The 18,118-nt window shown below is 41.6% G+C and overlaps 1 protein-coding gene across 5 annotated transcripts in view; it reads right to left on the reverse strand.

Annotated features, from left to right (window-relative positions):
* Positions 1-18,118, reverse strand: part of LOC143281295 (muscle-specific protein 300 kDa-like) — a 167,998-nt gene that overhangs the window by 47,937 nt on the left and 101,943 nt on the right. For all 5 annotated transcript variants that reach the window (XM_076586452.1, XM_076586448.1, XM_076586451.1 and 2 more), the window contains 13 exons: positions 15,786-15,938; positions 12,512-12,676; positions 9,541-9,696; positions 9,054-9,221; positions 8,194-8,346; positions 7,006-7,170; positions 4,714-4,896; positions 4,019-4,162; positions 3,431-3,583; positions 2,713-2,877; positions 1,763-1,927; positions 1,238-1,399; positions 120-260 (listed from right to left, as the gene is read on the reverse strand). In XM_076586452.1, coding sequence (XP_076442567.1) covers positions 120-260; positions 1,238-1,399; positions 1,763-1,927; positions 2,713-2,877; positions 3,431-3,583; positions 4,019-4,162; positions 4,714-4,896; positions 7,006-7,170; positions 8,194-8,346; positions 9,054-9,221; positions 9,541-9,696; positions 12,512-12,676; positions 15,786-15,938 — 2,073 coding nt within the window. The remainder of the gene's footprint in view (positions 1-119; positions 261-1,237; positions 1,400-1,762; positions 1,928-2,712; positions 2,878-3,430; positions 3,584-4,018; positions 4,163-4,713; positions 4,897-7,005; positions 7,171-8,193; positions 8,347-9,053; positions 9,222-9,540; positions 9,697-12,511; positions 12,677-15,785; positions 15,939-18,118) is intronic.

An 18,118-nucleotide genomic window follows, 5' to 3' on the forward strand; every position in this document is an offset into this window, starting at 1 on the left:
AAGGCTGAAAAGCAGTCAATGCAATATTCAACAAAAACAAACAAACAAACAAAAACACACACAAAAAAACCAAAAAAAACACCTGGTGTTGAGTGAAAGGCAGTAAGTTTAAAACTCACCTTGCAAGATTTCTGTAGCTTTGTGTAGCGTGCCTGGAGCTCAGAGACATGAGATCGGGGAATGCCATCCTTCACCTGGTCTGCTTTCTCTGCCAGTCGGTCCAGTAAGTCTTTGTGAGAGATGATGTCCGACTGCAGAGTCTGGTCAGGACAGAGCGCCGTACCAATGAGACAAATGATATCACTGTCCCCTTCATCACACCCCTCCACCATGCCTCCCCCTCCTCTCCCCTCTGAAAGAGCCACAATTACTGCCCTCTTCTACATGTGCTTGAAGGCTGAATCATAAACCTTGGTCCTTGAAAAAGCAATGATTATCCCCCTCTTCTACATGTGCTTGAAGGCTGAATTATAAACCTTGGTCCTTGAAAAAGCAATGATTATCTCCCTCTTCTACATGTGCTTGAAGGCTGAATTATAAACCTTGGTCCTTGAAAAAACAAGGGTTATCTCCCTCTTCTACATGTGCTTGAAGGCTGAATCATAAACCTTAGTCCTTGAAAAACAATGATTATCTCCCTCCTTTACATGTGCTTGAAGGCTGAATCATAAACCTTGGTCCTTGAAAAACAATGATTATCTCCCTCCTTTACATGTGCTTGAAGGCTGAATCATAAACCTTGGTCCTTGAAAAAACAATGATTATCCCCCTCTTCTGCATGTGCTTGAAGGCTGAATTATAAACCTTGGTCCTTGAATAAGCAATGATTATCTCCCTCTTCTACATGTGCTTGAACTACCATAAATCTCAGTCCTTGAAAAAGCAAAGATTATTCCTCTTCTACATGTGTGTGAAGGAATCAATTCTGCATGTGAAAAATAAATCATGGTCCTAGAAAAAGCAAGGGGAAAATTTTATATTGTTGAAGTAAGTAGTAACATAGTATAGTCTACATGTCCTAAACCTGGCATGAAAGTCAAGATGAGAGAGGAGAAGGAGTCTATACACACTGGCAGTTCCACAACTGTTGAGAGGAGAAAAGATGTTGGAAATGTGTCAAACATTTTGATAAAAATAATTGTTACACTTCCTTTTCTGACAAGCAATCCTAAAAAGAAAGCTCTCAAACGAAGTGCAAGTCGTTTTTAAAAAAAAGAATTTTTCAAAAAATATAAACCTTGTATTTTTCCAGGCTTGATCGCTTTTCAGGCAGATCAGCCTTGAACTCTGGGTCAGAGGCAAGTCTGCGTTCAACTTCAGTGACCCATTCCGTCAGCTGCTGGTACAGACGATCAAAGTCATCCCAGTGTGTCAGTGCCGTCTCCAGGTTTCGCTTCACCTGTAAATCAGAAGAGGTCAGTATTGAAACATCCTGCTTCAGCAAGTGTGTGCAATAACATCAACCAGCAGACACCAATGGAACGTCTTCCTTAAGAAGAAAAGTCTGTTCACTATGCCTGTGTCCCAACATTTCATGTTTTCGCTTGTGCTTGCACAGCTTTGATAATGGTGCTGTTTTGTCACACTGTCTTTTCTAATATCCCTGTGACCTGGAATAACTTTCAGAGATGATATAATCCACTGTAAAAACTAAAACAAAACAAGTGCTGCAGCATAAAACAAATACTGATTTCGATTTTACAACTGCATCATAACAAACCGTCACTATCTAAAACAAACTAGTGACTGCCAATGCCCTGACCTGAGAAAGCTGGGTGAGGATGTCTTCATAGTCTGACTTGGCAGTCTCTGTCTCCTGACGGATGGACTGGCAGCCCTTAGTGTTGGTGGTGGGCAGTGTCTTCTCTGAGCTGTCCAGCAGGGATCGCAGCAGACTGTGTCCATGGTCAAGGGCTGCCTGGGTGGCCTGTGTCCAGAAAAAGTCACGGAGATAAAACAGGGGAATGTCATGCTGGACAGGAATGGAGGATCCACAGAACAAAATACGCTGCAGTTTTGTGATACATGAGACTACAGAATCTGTTTAGGAGGGGATAGAGTGTGGGAAGCCATTTATGAAAAAAAACACCCAATCATTCGTATGTACACACATGCAGGAGATGAAATATATATATTAAAAATAATGTCAGGAGATGAACTACGTATGTTAAAGATCCCATAATCCATGTCAGTGTTTGGTGGGTTGTGGAAACAAGAACATATACAGCATGAACCCCACCCCACCCCCACCCCTGCTCCCCCTTACCCCCCAAAACGGAGTATGATAGTCATACATATAAAAGCCCACTTGTGTATTCAAGTGAATGTGGGAGTTGCATCCCACAAATAAAAAAGAAGATTACAATTAAATGATTATGATTTTCAAGCTTCTGTCACACACACACACACACACACACACACACTCACATGGTAAACATGCACACACCCATTCACATAACCATGCAGTTGTATACACATACATTCATTTACATACCACCATTCACACACACACACACACACACACACACACACACACACACAGTCACATAAACAAGCAGTTGTATATAGAGAGAGAGAGAGTGAGAGAGATACACACACACACACACACGCACACACACACACACACATACATTCATTCATACACCACCATTCATTCACACACAGACACAGACACAGACACACACAACAAAACACACAATCTTTTAGTCTTACATCCAGATTGGACAGCCTGCTGTGGACATTGTCCTTGGACCCCCTGACGTCCTGTACGGCCTTGATGTGCTGCCTCGTGTCCCTGAGCCAGTCACTGAACTGCTGGTGACACTGCTTGTACTGCCGGTGGTGGTTGTGGGCCGCCTCCAGGTTCTTGCACATCTCCTGCACACGTCGCATGCATGCTGAACTGTGTGTGGTGTGGTGTGGTGTGGTGTGGTGTGGTGTGGTGTGTGGTGTGATGTTGTGTTGTGTTGTGTGGTATGGTGTGGTGTGGTGTTGTGCTGTGTGGTGTGGTGTGGTGTTGTGCTGTGCTGTGTGGTGTGGTGTGGTGTTGTGCTGTGCTGTGTGGTGTGGTGTTGTGCTGTGTGGTGTGCTGTGTGGTGTGATGTGGTGTGGTGTTGTGCTGTGTGGTGTGATGTGGTGTTGTGCTGTGCTGTGTTGTGCTGTGTGGTGTGGTGCTGTGTTGTGTGGTGTAGTGTTGTGTGGTGTTGTGTTGTGTTGTGTGGTGTGGTGTGGTGTGGTTTGGTGTTGTGTTGTTGTGTGGTGTGGTGTGTTGTGGTGTGGTGTTGGTATTTGTATGGTATTGAACTGTATTGTATTGCACTGCATTACATTGGAGTTGTGTTGTATTCCATTCTATTCTGTTCCATTATATTCTTTTTTGTCACAACAGATTTCTCTTTGTGAAATTCGGAAGCAACAGAGGAAGACTGACCTTGGCCAAAGCAATGATGGCCTGGTAGCGCGTGTTGAGCTGAGTGATGGCGTGAGAAGTCTTGGCGTCTGCGTTGGTCAGCAGCAAGGCCTGCGACTTCTCACTCACCATATCCAGGGAGGTTTGGTGAGAGATCAGGTCTTCCAGCTGGTTCTGGAACGTTCCATCATCACATCATGCCCAACTGCCCCACTGGCTCCTATGATACTGATGACAGTACTAGTGAAGTGGTGGCCACAACTGTGACATCAGTGGTGGTGGTTTCTGATGATGCAGTAGTTGTTTTTTTTAACAGCGGTGAGTTAGTAGTAACAGTATAGAAGTGGTAGTGATGGTAACTGATGACAGTAATAGTATAGTGGTGATGCAAACAAACAAACAATTTGTGTAACTATTCAACAATAAATCTGTCCTTGGCCAAAGCAAACAAGCACGAACAATCAAGTAACCAATATATCACAGACTTTTTTTTAACTTTATCATACAACTGAATTAAGAATGCCACTTATATATGTCGCATCTTCTTCCTGTACTAAAAAAAAAAAAACCTTATACAGAGGAAGATAACTTGACACACTCAGCACTGACCTGGTACTCATCCCAGTGACGCTTCTTCTCATCCACAGTGGCTTTGTGTTCTGTCTCCGCTCTGAGCTGCACCTCCACCTCTCTCAGCCAGGTGCTGAACTGCTGGTAACTGTCCTCGTACTCGTCCCACCGAGTCAGACACATCTGGGTACAGTGAAAACAAGGCCAGTTTGTTACCTGTAGCACAAGTGAATGAAGGGAAAGAATGAATGAATGGATAAATGAAAGAATAAATAAATATATATATATATAAGCAATTAAAACTTACTTATCACTGTACTCTAACTTTCTATTTAATAAAAAAAAAAAAACCCATTGTTCTTTCACTTGCTGTAAGGGACTAACAATCAAAGAGCACTTCACCAAAAAAATAAATAATAAAAATAAGAGCAGTTTTGAAGACTGGCGTTCAGGCAGAATGAAAGTTTTAAACTTGACCTTAAGGCTGAAAAAACAGTATAAGTGCGCCTGGCTCCCAATAATGTGATGGCCCTTTTCTCTGAATCACAGACAGTTCTTAGCTCAGAAAGATACAGCAACTCTTATCTGTGAAGCGCGGTGTTGATTATGACAAATTATATCTGTGTCGGTCATGTATTTCCAAGCAAAGTAATTCAGCCTCACATTATATGAGGTGCAGTGAAGCACATGTAACTGAACAGTCCTCTGTCAGGGTATTATCAACAGTCTCTTACCTCCAGGTCAGATTGTGCTTCCACAAGATGAGAGCGGAAGTCCTCAAAGTCTTTGGCCATGACCTGTAACTCCTGTCGAATCTTGGTCTGTCCAGAGGCTGATGTGCTGGACAGGGTCATCTCCCCTGCTTTGGTGGCACGGGTCAAGCGCTGTGTGCCCTCGTCCAGACTGGACAGTAAACTCTGGAACATACAGTGGTGTACTGTGTCATCAGTCATCATTGTGGCTTGTTATACATGTTCAGCCAACCCCAGGACATACAGTGGTGTACTGTGTCATCAGTCATCATTGTGGTTTGTTATACATGTTCAGCCAACTTCAGGACATACAGTGGTGTACTGTGTCATCAGTCATCATTGCGGTTTGTTATACATGTTCAGCCAACTTCAGGACATACAGTGGTGTACTGTGTCATCAGTCATCATTGTGGTTTGTTATACATGTTTAGCCAACTTCAGGACATACAGTGGTGTACTGTGTCATCAGTCATCATTGTGGTTTGTTACCAATTTTCAGCCAACTTCAGGACATACAGTGGTGTACTGTGTCATCAGTCATCATTGTGGTTTGTTATACATGTTCAGCCAACTTCAGGACATACAGTGGTGTACTGTGTCATCAGTCATCATTGCAGTTTGTTATACATGTTCAGCCAACTTCAGGACATACAGTGGTGTACTGTGTCATCAGTCATCATTGTGGTTTGTTATACATGTTTAGCCAACCCCAGGACATACAGTGGTGTACTGTGTCATCAGTCATCATTGTGGTTTACTATACATGTTCAGCCAACCCCAGGACATACAGTGGTGTACTGTGTCATCAGTCATCATTGTGGTTTGTTATATATGTTTAGCCAACCCCAGGACATACAGTGGTGTACTGTGTCATCAGTCATCATTGCGGTTTGTTGTACATGTTCAGCCAACACCAGGACATACAGTGGTGTACTGTGTCATCAGTCATCATTGTGGCTTGTTATACATGTTCAGCCAAATCTGGGACAGACAGTGCTGTACTGTGTCATCAGTCATCATTGTGGCTTGTTATACATGTTCAGCCAACCCCAGGACACACAGTGCTGTACTGTGTCATCACTGTGGTTTGTTATACATGTTCAGCCAGCTTTGGGTCATACAGTTTGTACTATGTCATACGTCGTCATTGTGCTTTGTTATTCATGTTCATCCAACTTCGGGACATACAGTGCTGTACTGTGTCATCAGTCATCATTGTGGTTTGTTATACATGTTCAGCCAACCCTGGATAAAGTGGAGTATCTTATTATCAGTCTATCAAATCGTAAACCTAAGAACACATGACATTTACTTGTCAGGGTCACTGACTTTGAACATTAAAGGTCTCACACATTCATTTTGGACTGTAAACAGTAAAATATTGTTTTTCTCACTAGGCTTGATACATAACAGGTGGTAAACATAGTGAACCCAGCCAGCATATTTGCAGACTGTGTGTTGCTCAATACCTCACACAGGAACAAATGAATATAAACATAGCAACCACACCACTTGTGAAAACACAATGAAAATTTTAAAACATAGCTGACTGCCAGATCCAGTACACAAGTCAAAAAAAGAAAGAGAGGCCCAAGAACTTTGTTTAAAATGGTGATGCAGTATCCACAATAGATGGGACAAGGAGCTTTCGGGTCACAAACCCTCTGTCAACTGAAAAAGTACTTGTGCCTCTCTTTCTTTTCTTTTTGACTGCAGCAGTCATGTTTTCTTTAAAAACAACAACAAAAACAAACCAGCTTTCATGTTACATCTGACAAAGCATACAAAGCCATTATTCCCAACCCAAAGGTACATATTTTATTTACATACTCATACTTAATTTTGAATAATTTCTAGCTCTTTTAATTTCCCGCACTCCTATATATGATAGTCAGTCGTGTCCGACTATGACCATCAGAACAGCAGAGGAGGCAACTGCTGTTCCGACTATTTGGGCTGGAATTTGATTATAGTGGAGAGTGTCTTGCCCAAGTTACATCCCCACTCTCTCGGCCAAGAGGGTTTTAGGACAGTCGGCGTTGGGATGGTTCCCAAAGGCCAACTAGCCCATAAGGCTGCAGCACTAAAAGCCAGTGCAATTTTGCCTCCTAGTTTGAGAGTCATAGTCCTTCACAAAAGACTAAGCTGTAAATGATTTCCCATTGACTGGAGAAACCATTGATAACACAGCTCTCACTCTGCTGTTATGTCAATCTGTGATATAAGCTGAGTGTTGGGCATTACTGCCATCTATTACCATGCAAGGAAGCTCACCTTAGCTCTCTCAAGTTTGGATTCAATGGCTGATTTTTCGCCATATGTATCTGAGCAGGTGGACAGTTTTTCAACAGCAGTCCTGAGCCATGTGACGAAATTGCTGCAGCTGTCATGGAAAGTCTGATGTTGTGCCACATACTGTTCATTCTTGGCCAGGATTTCCTGCAGGACAGTTCAGACATGTGTCAGATTGTGCAGTTACTAATATGTAAAGATATCAACAACAATTTTACAGAAGATATAAATTATTTCACAGCCATGACAGTATATCCTTTGTTTTGTTGTTGTATTTTAACTTACTGTTCCTATTTCTCAAACATCTGCAAATCGTTTTTATCTATTAAGAAGAGACTGAATCTAACACACGTTTTTCTTTATTAGCAAGACAGATAGATACAAGTTTCTATCATTCATCTTTCTAAATCTACATGATCTTCCGTCATACCTTGCTTTGCACTAATGGCTGCACAATTGTGTTGGAGAAAACAAAGAAGTTGTTTTTGTTTTTTTTATCACACTACAGCATCAAATGTATCTGGAACCAACTATTGGAACAGATAACAATAAATATTCTCGACATGGTTAACCCTTTGAGCCCTGAGTTCCTGAGCAATTTTAACCCTTCTGCCTGAGCTCCTGAGCCAAAATTTGCAAATAATTGGTATTTAATGTGTCACAGCAGATATAAAAAGAGTGCCCTGACCACCACTTTACCGGTGGTAGAGAAAAATGACATAATGTCTAGCCACCGGTTGAGCGGTGCGTAAATACTTGTGTCGTGTTTTGCTATTGGTTGACTTATATTGAAATCAATCTTTTTTATCCAAAGCACATGCACAAAACACAGTGAAAAGGTGTGGCCATGTTGGTACCACATTCGCTGATGTCAGAATATTACAGTTTTTCCGATTGGCTCTTCAATATAAGTCAACCAATAGCAAAACACGACACAAGTGTTTACGCACCGCTCAACCAGTGGCTAGGCATTATGTCATTTTTCTCTACCACCGGTAAAGCGGTGGTCAGGGCTCAAAGGGTTAAGACGTGTAAGAAAATCCTTTACCGAATCTTTCATGCCAAAATGTCATCCACCCATACAGCTGTAAAAACATCACCCAAAATCAACATCCATGCATTGTTCCATCCCCCCAACCCCAGAAAACATCCCTGGTCTCAGCCTGTCACCTTGGCCTGTTCCTTGACAGCGCTGTAGCGGGCAGCCACCCCAGAGGTGTCTGTGGTGGCCCTGCTAGCTGGGCTTTTCTCCGCCAGCTCCGACGCTTTCTCTGTCATCGACTCCACCATTTGTTCGTATGATACAATGTCCTGGTACATTGTCTGCACACCAAATGCAAGCGTTCGTTATAAATCTGGTTTGTGAGGATAAAGAACTATATAATATGTGTTACAGAAAAAGAAGATTGCGAATACAAGTACAAACCCTACAGAATGGACACATTCTCCAGTGAGAAACTTCAGGTACATGTGTATCTAAAGACATCATTCTGATTGAAGACTGAACTTTTTTTTACAAAGTAATTATGAGATTAAGAGGATATACTACAGCTGTTAACACAACTAATACAATATTCTGTAATTCATCATCATAGAACTGATAATGAATATGTAATATAGCGCTGACTAATATTAATCAGTACTAGGCACCACATTAAGTACCTACATGACAGGAAACAATAGCCCCCCCCAACCCCCTCCCCCCCACACACAAAAAATTAGAGAAGCACGTGTCATGAAAAAGAATCCATTTTCTCAATTTCCAGCCACGTTTGTCAAATTTTCTCACACTATTCCATTGTTTCATGCAAATTTTCATCCAGCTGGTCATCAGTATTTGGGCACAAAGCTTTTCAAAATCTTTGTAGCAGTGGCAGTTGTTTCAGTGAGTAATACCATTTGTGTGTGTGTGTGTGTGTGTGTGTGTGTGTGTGTGTGTGTGTGTGTGTGTGTGTGTGTGTGTGTGTGTGTGTGTGTGACATCAACAGTGAAAAAAAACCAACTTCAACAAACACTGCAAAACAGCCTACCTTGCACCTCTGCAGTTCTGCTTTCTTCTCGGCGAGGTCTGCTTTGAGGTGGTTCTCTCTCAGGCGTTTCTCCATGTCCTTCAGCCAGCGGACCACCTGGTCATGGCTGGCACTGAAGTCTGTCCACTGCAGCAGGCACGACTCCAGCATCACCTTGGAGTCAGTCACCTGAAGGACAAGGTTTCAGGAGATCAATATTGCTGTCTGTCGTCATGCTTTCTCCCCCCCCCCCCCCCCCCCCCCCCCCCTGTCTCTTCTTTCTCTTGTTCTCTGCCCTTTCACTTCTATTACTCTTCTGTTTCTCTTTGTATAAGTTCCGAGTCAATATAGCATTACCTTCTTCCTTTATGTTATGAAGTCTAAACATCTCGTTCAAGTCAAGTTATGATGACTGATCAATAAAACTGTACAGATAGATGTACTGATTAACAAAATACAAGCTAACTGACGTATGTCCGAAGTGCCGCACAGACAAAGACAAGCTTACATGGGAGAGCATTTGTTCCCAATCGGCCTGAAGCTGCTGCAGTTCCTGACGGATGATTTCACGGCCCTCAGCTGCCGTGCTGGCCATGGTTTTCTCTCCCCATGTGTTAGCCTTGTGCAGCAGTGCCTGGCCCTCCTCCTTCATCAGCACAAAGTCCTGTGCAAAAACAGCTTCAGTTTCACTTTCTCTAGGAAGCGTCACAGCGTACCGACAAACCCATATACGCTACACCTCATCTGCCAAGCAGATGCCTGACCAGCAGCATAACCCAATGCACTTAGTCAGGCCTCGAGTGCCCACATATATCTTTGTGTACCTATCAGAGAGGATTTCTACCGTTTTTTGCCATAGGACAACACTCTCGTTGCCGTGGGTTCTTTTTCAGAGCGCAAAGTGCGTGCTGCACACGGGACCTCATCTCATCTGAATGACTGAATGCTCAGTTTAATTTTCCAGTCAAACTGGGGAGACAGGGCGAGAGTGGGATTCAAACCCACACCCTCACAGACTGTACTGGCAGATGAGTGTCCTCACCATTCAGCCACCTTCCTCCTAAAACCAAAAACAAATACAATGTATCCGTGCACCACAGGTCAGATCTGTAGCATGTGGTGGTGAAAACAGAAAGAAATGTGTGCTTGAACAGTTACAAACAAAACTAAAGAAAACTAGGTTGAAAGGGAGAAAACCCCCGAAAACGGAGTATGGCTGCCTACATGGCGGGGTAAAAACGGTCATACACGTAAAAGCCCACTCGTGTGCATACGAGTGAACGTGGGAGTTGCAGCCCACGAACACAGAATAAGAAGAAAGGGAGAAAGAAACAAAGACATGAAACCAACAGCTGCACAGCAGTCATGTCATATTTTGATTGAGAAGAACTCTCTTCTTTACAAAGGTGATTAGCTTTAAATACCTTTTAATAACATGGAACATGGCGAATATTTGTATATATAAAATAAACAAAAGAAAACAAAAGAATTTTTTTAGAAAGTTCTAGAGTAAAAAAATTATTTGTGAATATCAATTCCATAAAAAGAGACACTAAAATATATAGCATATTTACTCCAAAACATGCCTGTGCCTTTTTGCATGGAAATGAAATAAATAACAACCAAAAACAAATTCAAGACAATTGCAAAGAGCAAATTATTTCAGTACAGATGCCCTGGCTTTTTAAAAAATTTTAACTGTATATTATTCAAAATGTGTGATACCAAACCATACTTTGTGAATGTGAAGTGCAGTCACAGAGATAACACACCTTTGGTATACAGGGATTAGTTACAAACAAATTCAACAATTTCACAGGGTTTATGATACGTGCTGATAAATTTCATTCAAAAACTGCTTGCTACTGCCAACAAAAAAGACATATTCACATGACCCCAAATTGTTGTATTCCAATGTAATAAACATGTTCAGGTTTGGCATTAACTACAATAATAAACAAGAGAGGCAAGGCCTTCAAGACTCACTTGTGATACACTTAAAAAAAAAATCCAACCTTTTTATGTATTGTGTATAATTTCAAAATGTAATGTTTAAGATGAGAAAGATCAGTTTAAAGCGAATTAAGTCCCCTAGCATTAATTACAGAGTAATTTCCCTTTTTTACTATCTGCACCAAAACGTTTGCAAAATAAATAAAACTTCCGTGCTTAGCAAAAGAAGTTCCTGTTTGAACAAAAAATGATAATAATGACCTCTCTTGTTGTTGGGTCAGAATATCAGATCAAAGTGCCAAGTTTAGAGAATACAAAAAATATAAATATAACAGTAAATGCAGTTTGCATATAATTAGGCTTCATTTTTTAAATTTTTTTGTGCCCATCCCAGAGGTGCAATATTGTTTTAAACAAGATGACTAGAAAGAACTGAATTTTTCCTATTTTTATGCCTAATTTGGTGTCAACTGACAAAGTATTTGCAGAGAAAATGTCAATGTTAAAGTTTACCACAGACACACACACACACACAGACAACCGAACACCGGGTTAAAACATAGACTCACTTTGTTTACACAAGTGAGTCAAAAAATCAATGTCCCACCAGCATATAACGTTCATGAAAAATAATTCATCTAGCCACATTTTTTACTTCCACGTTTCCTCTTGAGAAAATGCTGATGAAACTGAAGACAGTGAAGTGAAAGGAAAGGGGGACAAAGGCTGAGAGCCACAACAGCTTTCCAAACAAGATGGTTTTAAACATTTCTATAGATGGAGGCTGACAGCCCAAATTTACCACATGCACATTTCTGCCAAGTTAAGTCTTGCCACATTGAATTGTGTGAAAGTTTGGATAGACTTGATTCGCAAACAAATTTTCTGCTATACTCATTTGATATGGAAGGTAAAATAAAAGGTCACACAGTCTTGAATGTACTATGACATGTACTGATGAAAGTGTAGGGCATCAGATGACAAGAATAACATTCAGACGTGTCAAATTACGTAAGTTATGAGGAAACAAACAAATCAAGTGCATTCCCATGTTACAGCTGAGCATATCTTAATCATGAGGCAGCAGAGTGAGGTAACATTATAACATTGACGGTGCTGCTTTGAAGATCCACAGACTTAACTGCATACTCTCTGAACTCTTGTAACATTTTCAGTGCAGCATTCTCAGTTAGTGTGTGCATATCCAATTCAGCTCACCTCAAGAAAAGTCTGTCAAGGAAAAATAATGACAAACTGATTATCAAGAATTGCATGAATAACAAAATGAAAGCGATTTTCATACACATAATCAAAATTCACATTATCACAAACATGCATCGATGCCATGGTTCACCCGTTAAACGTACATATACATATGCACACAAGTCCACATAAACGTGTGCACTCATTTATACATGTATATATATATATATCACACACGAAGAAAATACACATTCATTTTTCTTTTTTTTTTCCTGGATATTTTTTCCCCCTTTTCCAAGTGAGAAAAGAAAACCTAAGCTGACCTGTAGTTTTTCCAGCTGTGTCTGAATGGTGAACCTGTCACCAGAGGTGTCAGAGCAGACAGATAGTTTGTCGAAGGTGTCCTGCAGCCAGGACCGTGCCTCAGAGTACATCTCACTGTACTGCTGGTGGTCCTGGCAGTTCTGCTCAAACCTCTTCAACAGGTCCTGCACACCCACACAATACACAGCACTACACACATGGAACAACACAGCACTACACACATGGAACAACACAGCACTACACACATGGAACAACACAGCACTACACACATGGAACAACACAGCACTACTGCACACATGGAACAAAACAGCACTACACACATGGAACAACACAGCACTACACACATGGAACAACACAGCACTACACGCATGGAACAACACAGCACTACTGCACACATGGAACAAAACAGCACTACACACATGGAACAACACAGCACTACACACATGGAACAACACAGCACTACTGCACACATGGAACAACACAGCACTACACACACAGCACTACACGCATGGAACAACACAGCACTACACGCATGGAACAACAACACTACTGCACACATGGAACAACACAGCACTACACACACAGCACTACATGCATGGAACAACACAGCACTACACGCATGGAACAACACAGCACTACACGCATGGAACAACAGCACTACTGCACACATGGAACAAAACAGCACTACACACATGGAACAACAGCACTACACACATGGAACAACAGCACTACACGCATGGAACAACAACACTACTGCACACATGGAACAACAGCACTACACACATGGAATAACAGCACTACACGCATGGAACAACAACACTACTGCACACATGGAACAACACAGCACTACACACACAGCACTACACACATGGAACAACAGCACTACACACATGGAACAACGCAGCACTGCACGCATGGAACAACAACACTACTGCACACATGGAACAACACAGCACTACACACACAGCACTACACACATGGAACAACAGCACTACACACATGGAACAACGCAGCACTGCACGCATGGAACAACAACACTACACACATGGAACAACACACCACTGCACACATGGAACAACACAGCAGTGCATACATGGAACAACACAGCACTACACACATGGAACAACAGCACTACACACATGGAACAACAGCACTACACACATGGAACAACAGCACTACACACATGGAACAACGCAGCACTGCACGCATGGAACAAGAACACTACTGCACACATGGAACAACACAGCACTACACACATGGAACAACACACCACTGCACACATGGAACAACAACACTACTGCACACATGGAACAACACAGCACTACACACATGGAACAACACAGCACTACACACATGGAACAACACAGCACTACACACATGGAACAACAGCACTACACACATGGAACAACACAGCACTACACGCATGGAACAACAACACTACTGCACACATGGAACAACACAGCACTACACACATGGAACAACACACCACTGCACACATGGAACAACAACACTACTGCACACATGGAACAACACAGCACTACACACATGGAACAATACAGCACTACACGCATGGAACAACACAGCACTACACACATGGAACAACACAACACTACACACACAGCACTGCACACATGGAACAATACAACACTACACACATGGAAAAACACAGCACTACACACATGGAACAACACAGCACTACACACATGGAACAACACAGCACTACACACATGGAACAATACAGCACTACACACATGGAACAATACAGCACTACACACATGGAACAACACAACACTACACACACAGCACTGCACACATGGAACAATACAACACTACACACATGGAAAAACACAGCACTACACACATGGAACAACACAGCACTGCACACATGGAACAACACAGCACTACACACATGGAACAACACAGCACTGCACACATGGAACAACAGCACTACACGCATGGAACAACACAGCACTACACACATGGAACAACACAGCACTACACACATGGAACAACACAGCACTACACACATGGAACAACACAGCACTACACACATGGAACAACACAGCACTGCACACATGGAACAACAGCACTACACGCATGGAACAATACAGCACTACACACATGGAACAACACAGCACTACACACACGGCACTACACACATGGAACAACACAGCACTACACACATGGAACAACACAGCACTACACACACGGAACAACACAGCACTACACACACGGAACAACACAGCACTCACTAACTCATTCTGTCCCGCACCTGAGCATTTCCCTGGCATCAAAATTCCTTCCATTAAAATAGTGTACATGTTTCTACATGTGCATAAACCACAAGCCAAGGGTACTAACTTCTGCAGTATTTCCAGCTGCATCCCCATGTGTCAATTTGGAGGAAAAAACAGTCAATTTCAGTACATTTTCTTTGTTTTTCAGTATATGAGGGGAACCTGCTGAATCTGTAAAACTCCCTACGCTTGAATGGGTTCAAGAAGACAATGTATCACTAAAATTAATCTCATCAAGTAGGAAATACAAATCAGTCATCATTTTCTCTGCTATCTAAACATACTGTGTCTAAACTTAAAACAATTTGGTGGAGTTTCTTCGTAAAGAAATTTCAGTTTGAAGAAAACCAGTCAAGAAATGTTTTTTGAAACATGTTTATCTGGCGGATGAATGCTGCCAATTGTTCTAATCTCCCAGGTCAACATGTGTGGTCAATGCTAGTGCCTTTACCCTAATTCATGTATACTCCCCCCCCCTTCCCACTCCCACCTCCTGTGTCTCCTTCCACCCAGAACAGATAGTGTTATTCAACTAACTGATTTACAGAATTGAATAAATGAACAATAGTTTCAGTTTCAGTAGCTCAAGGAGGCGTCACTGCATTCGGACTAATCCATATACGCTACACCACATCTGCCAAGCAGATGCCTGACCAGCAGCGTAACCCAACGCGCTTAGTCAGGCCTTAAAAAACAAAAAACAAAAAAAAAGCCTTCATTACTCATGGTTAATCACAGCTCACTGCATAGAAGAAGGAGGAGGAGGAGATTAGTTTAAACCATGAGCACAGTGTGAGTGAGAGAGCGAGGGAGGGAGGGAGGGAGGGAGAGGGGGAAGAGAGAGAGATGGATGCAGGAAGCCAGCAAGTGTCAGTACAGCACACTGTCTCCCTCAATCAAATAAATGAACAATAATAAATGCTTTTACAAGTCAACACGGAGGATGCAGGGTGGGGAAAAAGTGGTGTGCACTCACCTTGGAAGCAGTGATGAGGGCAGTGTACCTGGAGGTGATCTGGGTCAGCTGGGTGGACACCCGGCTGTCTGTAGAGGACTGCATCAGCATCTGGGCCTGCTGGGCCAGGCTGTCAAACGACTCCTGCTGCTGCAGCAGTTCTTCATGCAGACTCTGCACACACACACACACACACACACACACACACACACACAGAGACACACACGCAGACACACACACACACACACACACACACACATACACACACACACACACACACACACACACACACACAGACACACACACACAGTGTGCTTCACTTCTTGTGATGACAGCTCACACATCACGTTCATCGCTTCATGTTAATCGAAACTTACACTCACTCCACGACAATGAAAGCTTTTACTCAATGCTTTGTGATAATGAAAGCTTACACATCTGACACATCACTTCATAGTGACGACAGCTTACACATCTGACACATCACTTCATAGTGATGACAGCTTACACATCTGACGCATCACTTCACAGTGATGACAGCTTACACATCTGACACATCACTTCATAGTGACGACAGCTTACACATCTGACACATCAATTCATAGTGACGACAGCTTACACATCTGACACATCACTTCATAGTGATGACAGCTTTGACATCTGACACATCACTTCATAGTGATGACAGCTTACACATCTGACACATCACTTCACAGTGATGACAGCTTACACATCTGACACATCACTTCATAGTGACGACAGCTTACACATCTGACACATCACTTCATAGTGACGACAGCTTACACATCTGACACATCACTTCATAGTGACGACAGCTTACACATCTGACACATCACTTCATAGTGACAACAGCTTACACATCTGACACATCACTTCATAGTGATGACAGCTTACACATCTGACACATCACTTCATAGTGATGACAGCTTACACATCTCACTCAACACTTCATGATAATGAAGGTCTACACATATCACTCAACACTTTATGATAATGAAGGTTTACACATCTCACTCAACACTTTACGATAATGAAGGTTTACACATCTCACTCAACACTTCATGATAATGAAGGTTTACACACCTCACTCAACACTTCATGATAATGAAGGTTTACACACCTCACTCAACACTTCATGATAATGAAGGTTTACACATATCACTCAACACTTCATGATAATGAAGGTTTACACATATCACTCAACACTTTATGATAATGAAAGCTTACACATCTGACGCATCACTTTATAGTGATGATAGCTTACACATCTCACTCAACACTTCATGATAATGAAGGTTTACACACCTCACTCAACACTTCATGATAATGAAAGTTTACACATATCACTCAACACTTTATGATAATGAAGGTTTACACATATCACTCAACACTTCATAATGAAGGTTTACACATATCACTCAACACTTCATGATAATGAAGGTTTACACATATCACTCAACACTTCATGATAATGAAGGTTTACACATCTCACTCAACACTTAACGATAATGAAGGTTTACACACCTCACTCAACACTTCATGATAATGAAGGTTTACACATATCACTCAACACTTTATGATAATGAAGGTTTACACATATCACTCAACACTTCATAATGAAGGTTTACACATATCACTCAACACTTCATGATAATGAAGGTTTACACATATCACTCAACACTTCATGATAATGAAGGTTTACACATATCACTCAACACTTCATGATAATGAAGGTTTACACACCTCACTCAACACTTTATGATAATGAAGGTTTACACACCTCACTCAACACTTCATGATAATGAAGGTTTACACATCTCACTCAACACTTCATGATAATGAAGGTTTACACATATCACTCAACACTTTATGATAATTAAAGTTTACACATATCACTCAACACTTTATGATAATGAAGGTTTACACATATCACTCAACACTTTATGAAAATGAAAGTTTACACATATCACTCAACACTTCATGATAATGAAGGTTTACACATATCACTCAACACTTTATGATAATGAAGGTTTACACATCTCACTCAACACCTTATGATAATGAAAGTTTACACATATCACTCAACACTTCATGATAATGAAGGTTTACACATATCACTCAACACTTCATGATAATGAAGGTTTACACATCTCACTCAACACTTCATGATAATGAAGGTTTACACATCTCAATCAACACTTTATGATAACGAAAGCTTACACATTATCGTTATAATCATCATTATCAAAAGATTATTTCTAGCTGTAGCTGGCAAAATGTGTTTTGTGAGAGAGAACAAGGAAGCACAATAATGAAAGCTGGGAATGTGATCA

Source organism: Babylonia areolata, chromosome 4, assembly GCF_041734735.1.
Source record: "Babylonia areolata isolate BAREFJ2019XMU chromosome 4, ASM4173473v1, whole genome shotgun sequence".
NCBI lineage: Eukaryota > Metazoa > Mollusca > Gastropoda > Neogastropoda > Buccinidae > Babylonia > Babylonia areolata.